This window comes from Mauremys mutica, chromosome 24, assembly GCF_020497125.1.
Source record: "Mauremys mutica isolate MM-2020 ecotype Southern chromosome 24, ASM2049712v1, whole genome shotgun sequence".
Taxonomy (NCBI): domain Eukaryota; kingdom Metazoa; phylum Chordata; order Testudines; family Geoemydidae; genus Mauremys; species Mauremys mutica.
In genome coordinates this window covers 8,677,059-8,683,058 of record NC_059095.1, presented here as the reverse complement: position 1 = coordinate 8,683,058, position 6,000 = coordinate 8,677,059, and the positions used below count along the sequence as shown (strand labels likewise).

General features: G+C 53.6%; 1 protein-coding gene across 1 annotated transcript in view; it reads left to right on the top strand.

The window, feature by feature from the left end:
- The first annotated feature begins 3,938 nt into the window (after positions 1–3,938).
- PIAS4 (protein inhibitor of activated STAT 4) overlaps positions 3,939–6,000 on the top strand; it is a 34,591-nt gene continuing 32,529 nt past the window's right edge. The window contains exon 1 of the mRNA XM_044998221.1: positions 3,939–4,093. Within this exon, the coding sequence (XP_044854156.1) occupies positions 4,067–4,093 (27 nt within the window). The 5' untranslated portion in view covers positions 3,939–4,066. The remainder of the gene's footprint in view (positions 4,094–6,000) is intronic.

Below are 6,000 nucleotides of genomic sequence, written 5' to 3'. Positions count from 1 at the left end.
TTTGGGTGCTTTCGAACATTCTGCCTAGAATCTTTCACAGGCACAAATGGGAGTTAGGCACCCAACTCTCATTGCCTAAATGCCATCTGTGGCTGTGAAGATCTCCCTCAATGTCCCTAAGGGCTAAGATTAAAAAAAAAAAAAAAAAGAGAGCGAGAATAAATTTAGGCATATAAAGCCCCAATCCTTCAAAGACTTTCAGACACGTTTATGCGCTTGGTTAACTTTATACACTGTTAGTAATCCCACTGCAGGACTCCTCACAGTGCATAATGTTACCCATATGCATTAAGACTTTGCAGAATCAAGGCCTATGACAGTAATCAGATTTTCAAAAGATTTCCGTGGGATCTGCTGGGTGCTCGGCACTTTTGAAAACCAGGTCACTTATCAAGGTATCTAAATATGGACCTAGAAGTCTAACTTTAGGCACCTATTTTTGAAAATCTTGGCCAAGGAGCACTAGAGCCTTTTGTCTAGTTTGCATGGTTGCCAACGCTTGCAACTTTATGACCACGTCTCATGAGATTTGGTGACTTTCTTAAAGCCCCAACTCCTGGAAGCAAGTGATTCCATGAATATCTGTCTACACTAGAAACACTACAGCAGCAGAGCTTCCACGCTGCAGCTGTTTTGCAGTGTAGACAGACCCTACAGCTACAGAAGGGGTTCTGAATCCACCTCTCCAAGAGGTGATTGTTAGGCTGATAAGAGAAATCCTAGCAGTGTCTACACTGGCTCTTAGGTCGGCTTTAATTACATTGCACAAGACATTCAGTTTTCACAGCCCCAAGCCATGTAGTTGAGCCAACATAAGTTTGTATCTTACACCAGCTCTTAGCACTCTCATTGTTTTTTTAAAATAAGTTCCTAGCCCTTGTGATTGTGAAAAAAGCCTAAAATCATGACCTGACTAGAAGGGTTAGAAACCAGAAGGGAAATTAAAAGAACCCCAAATGTATACATTTTTTTGAAATCCTATGATCTTTAAGCCACTCTTGTGCTAGTTTGACTTATGATTGTTGAACGCCTAGAACTGGCACAACAAAGTTTGAATCAAAAGCGGCTGCAACAAATATACAAGTTTGAAAATTGCTCACTGTTCAGTAGACAGTTTCTTGAAGGGTGACTTGCAAAGGAAAACAAATTTGAGTTTGTGTCCATTTATGTTTCTCTGTAATGGGTCAAGGAAGCCTGAAAGGTTTGTTTGTTTTGTAGAGTGTTGTTGGGGTTTTTTTTGGTTTCACAGAGGTTTTTCTATTTCAATTTGCTAGGATGGGTATGTGTGTCTGGCGGGGAAGGCTGTTTGTTTGTTTTCAAAAACAGGCCAGAAAGAACATTTCAGAGGCACTCAAAAGGGATTTCGTAATCTAGCAATATATAATCCAGGTCTGCAGTAAACTTTAGTCTGATCTACACATAAAATGTAGCTAGGCCGCCGGAAGAATGGTTCCATCCACCTAGCAACCATTGCTCAAGGAAGTGGATTACCTACATCGACAGAAAATCACCTTCTGTCCCTGCAGTCTGCATTTACACTACAGGGCTACAGCAGCCTAGCTATGGCGCCGGTAGCTGTGCCTCTGTAGTGCCTGTTGGTGTAGACATGGCCTTTCTCCAGCCAAACTGGATTAACAAATGTGAGCAGCGCCTCGTCACAGCAATGAGGTATGTCCTCTGTTCCCCACCACCCCAACCTCCTTAATGAAATAGGAGATTTACTCCTCACTGCCCCATTCCTCAGAACTGCTTGACTCTTCTTCACCGGGGGTGCGGTGGGTTCCAGCTCATGGAACTTGTTTGCGGACTCAGGCCTTGGGACCTAAATAGAATTAGCAGCCATGGTTTTTCCACACCCCAAACTCCCTAAAACTATTTCCTCCCTCGGAGTGACCTTGTCTTTGGTTTCACAGGCATTGTTCCATTCTGTAACAGGGTAGCGCTGGCGCGGGGGGGGGGGGGCTTATAAAGTACATTCCATTATAGGCTGTCCCACCTAGAGTGGGTGTATCATTATTGTTATACTATAACATAGCCCCTAACAGTGAGTTGGATCAAACCCCTCTGATCCATGCAGGGCCACCCAGAGGATTCAGGGGGTCTGGGGCAAAGCAATTTCAGGGGCCCCTTCCATAAAAAAAAAAAAAAAGTTACAATATGATAGAATACTATATTCTCGTGGGGGCCCCTGCAGGGCCTGGGGCAAATTGCCCCACTTGCCCCCCAGTCTGGGCAGCCCTGGATCCACGTGCAAAGGAGACGCTCCATGTACAAATATCCCTCTTCCCTATAGGAGACGGGATATCGGCTACCTGTGCAGCACTTTCCCTTCCCTCCATCAGACCCTGCGGAACCCACTCCACAAGTCTGGGGTCCAGGCAGCAGGGCCGGCTCTAGACCCCAGCGCGCCAAGCATGCGCTTGGGGCGGCGTCCCAGCGGGAGGGCGGCAGGCGGCTCCGGCGGACCTCCCGCAGGCATGCCTGCGGAAGGTCCGCTGGGACCGCGGCTCCGGTGGCGCATCCGCAGGCATGCCTGAGGAAGGTCTGCCGGGACCGCGGGGCTGGCGACCGCTAGAGCGCCCCCCGCGGCGCGCTGCCCTGCTTGGGGCGGCGGAAATCCTAGAGCCGCCCCTGCCAGGCAATGGGAGGAGCCAGAGGATACCAGAGGGAAGGTGTGGTGAAGTGGGTGAGCCTGCCTGGAAGTTCCTCATCTTCCCCCCAGCACCGCTGAGTAAGGCAGCTCTGGGACTGTACTAGTCCAGCCATGTCCGATTCCACAGGCAGGCTGATTCCTTAGTACAGAGGGTCTCAAACTGGGGGTGGTGATGTTATTACATGTGGGGGGGGTCGTGAGGTATCAGCCTCCACCCCAAACCCCGTTTTTCCTCCAGCATTTATAATGGTGTTAAATGTATAAAAATGTGTTTTTAATTTATAAGGAGGGGGCGGGCGGGCGCGCGCAGAGGCTTGCTGTGTGAAAGGGGTCACCAGTACAAAAGTTTGAGAACCGCTGCCTTACAGCATGGCTTCCAAGGAGCCGCTCTACCCTGGAGCTGACATTGGGAACACAGCGAGAACACACAAGAGCTCCTTGAGGAGGACTCCGGCCTTGCTAGGAATTTGCCATGTTTGAGGGATTAGCCCCCAGCCTTTTCAATGGGAAGGGGCAAACCGCAACCTGATAGGAGCAGGTGAAATCTCCCTGAAGAGAGATCTGGCCCATCGTTCGAAACAATGGGCCTGCTCCTGCATCCAAAGGTGCTGGAACTAGGGGTGCTGAGGGGGTGGCGGCAGCAGCACCCCCTGGCTTGAAGTGGTTACCATCATATGCAGAGTTTGCAGTTTGGTTCAATGGCTCTCAGCCCCCCTATGCAAATTGTTCCAGCGCCCCTGCCTACATCCCTTACTCACCGGAGTAGGATTCTCATTGGAGTCCAAGGGCCACCACGCCTGGGCAACACCCAGATGTGCCCAGGGAGTCAACTGACCCTATACACTGCACTAATGACATGGCAGCGTTATTAATTAGCTCCCATCGCGGGTCTATCCCCCCGCCCCCCGAAGCTGCGATGAGTTATTTGGTAATCAATGGACCGGACAGCAGTCGCCGCGATCGATTTGCGGGGCGCGTGCTAATAATGCTGTCTGCATCGCATGCCAATTAATGGCCATTGTTACACCGCTGTGTTTGCTTAATGATTAATTAATTAAGCCCCGTTGCATTACACCGCCCCCAGCCCCGGGCTCCACCCGCAGCCGGAGGGGGCTCCGCACGCGGCGGCCCTGTGCTTGGCGGGGGCCCGGTGATTGGCAGCGCCCCGTTCCCCCGCCCGGGGCCACGCCGGGCTTGGCGTGTCCCGCGGCTCTGTCGCTTTAAGAGCCCAGGGGCGGCTGGAACGGGGTCAGAGGCGGGGCGCTCGCGCCTGGCAGTGCGCTCGCGCCGGCCGGCGGCAGGGGGCGGAGCGCGATTTGATTGGTTCCCCGGTCCTCCCTCGCGCCGCCCCACCTTGATGGTCACGTGACTCGGCGGCGGCTCCCGGCGCGCCGGTGGACGCTGGAAGCCAAGATGGCGGCGGAGCTGGTGGAAGCGAAAGTGAGTGAGCGGCCGCCGCCCGGCGGGGGGCGCGAGGGGTGGGGCCGCGGCGGGGGCGCGGGGTTGGGGGCGGCGGGGGCACGGCCGGAGGCGGCGCCTCCGTTACCCCCGGGCCGCGAGGGCGCCTGGAACCCCCCTGCGGGAGCCGCCCCCGGCTCCTGCCTCCTCCGCCGGCCCCCTCGCCGCTCCCCCGCCAGGGCCCTCGCCCGCTAGCCTGGGCCCCGACCAGCCCCGCCTCTGCCGGGCTGAGCCCTCACTCGCCTGCCCATCCCTCGGCGTCAGCGCCGTCCCGTCCCGATCGCCTCCCGCCTCCCCTCCCCCGTCAGCACCGTCCCGTCCCGATCGTCTCCCTCTCTCCGTTCCGTTCCGTCCCCCCCCCCGCGCGTCAGCGCCGTCCAGATCCTGGAGACACGCCCCCCTCCCCCCCATCGCAGTCCCATCGCTGCCGTCCTGTCCCTGGAGACCCCCCATCTCCTGCTGACAGTGCCTTCCCCCCGCCCCCAGGAACCTTCCCCGGAGGCGTCTCCTTAATCCCCCTCCCTGGCATCAGTGCCATCCTGCCATTTTATAGCTGAGCCCGGAGACCCCAGCATCAGCCCCTTCCTGACCCTGAGACCCTCCCCCACCCCGCCTGTGTCAGCGCTTTCCTGCCCCAGAGAGCCCCCATCCCTCTGGTGTCACCACCTTCCTCTCCAGTCCGGAGACCTCCCCCCCCCCAAATCCCACCAGTATCAGTGCCTTCCTGCCCCCGCCAACTCCAGAGACCACTTTGCTCTGCCTAATGCCTCAGCCCCTTCTCATCCCCATGCTGATTCCTGAGATTCCCTCAGGGCCTTCTCGTTATCCCCATTGACTCCTGAGATTGCCCACCACCCATGCTTCCCCTATTTTTGCTACTTGCGACTGATGCTTAAATTCCCCACCTACTGCTGTTTCAGCCTCTTCTCACCCCAACACTGAACCCGAAGATCCCCAGCTTACTCCCCCATTTCAGCACATCATTTATAACTGTTCTGAAAAAAATAATTTCAACAGGCATGCTGCTCCCTGCACACCTTGGCTTCCCTCTCCACCCGCTGCTTCATCTTCTCTCACTATTCCCTCCCCCATGTAGTCATTGCCTCAGATCCCTCCTGCAGTTCTCCCATCCTCACTTCTACTCTTCTCATTTTCCCCTTCCTCTGTGACTCCCTCATGCTTCCCCCTTTCCTGTTCCAATCTCAGCTCATTGGGCTTCAGAGTGAAGAGTTTGCAAGTGCAGTTGGGAGTGGGAGTGTGAAGTGATGATATGCAGGTTTCTTCCACTGACATTTTAGGAAATAGTTTTGGAGTGAGGGGTGAGTGAACTGTCCAAATGTCTCCTGTGGGTCAGATTGTTTGCAAACTTTACCCCCCCCCCCCCCGGAGGCATAAATGGCTTATTTTATTATCTAAATTGAAGGTATGGAGAGGCTTTCAGCGAAGTGAATATGGAGGTGGATAATGAATGGCATCCAATGCTTTAAATGTTCTGGAGAAAATCTTGATATGTCTATAAATCTGCATAGACTAGAGGATTCTGTGATGTCTGATGTATTTGGAGGTTGTTTAGTGACATGCTGTTTTTTAAAAATATGTGAAGTTGTATTATACTTACAAAACATCTTGTGCATAATGAGCCCCTTTAGGGAGAGGAAGACTTGCAGTGCAGATTCCAAGCCTCTCTTTATTGAGTCCAGTTCTGCTATGTGATACTGCTCTCTGCATGAGTGGGGCTCTTCAGTTCCTGCCTGCCAATGAGTGGAATCACAGGTGTACTGTCTGTGAAGCAGAACTGTAATCTCTCAGTGCACACAACAGGGCTTTCATGGTAAAGTTCCCATTCTTGCCAGATGCTGAATACCTCTGAGTGACTTCAATGATGGTTG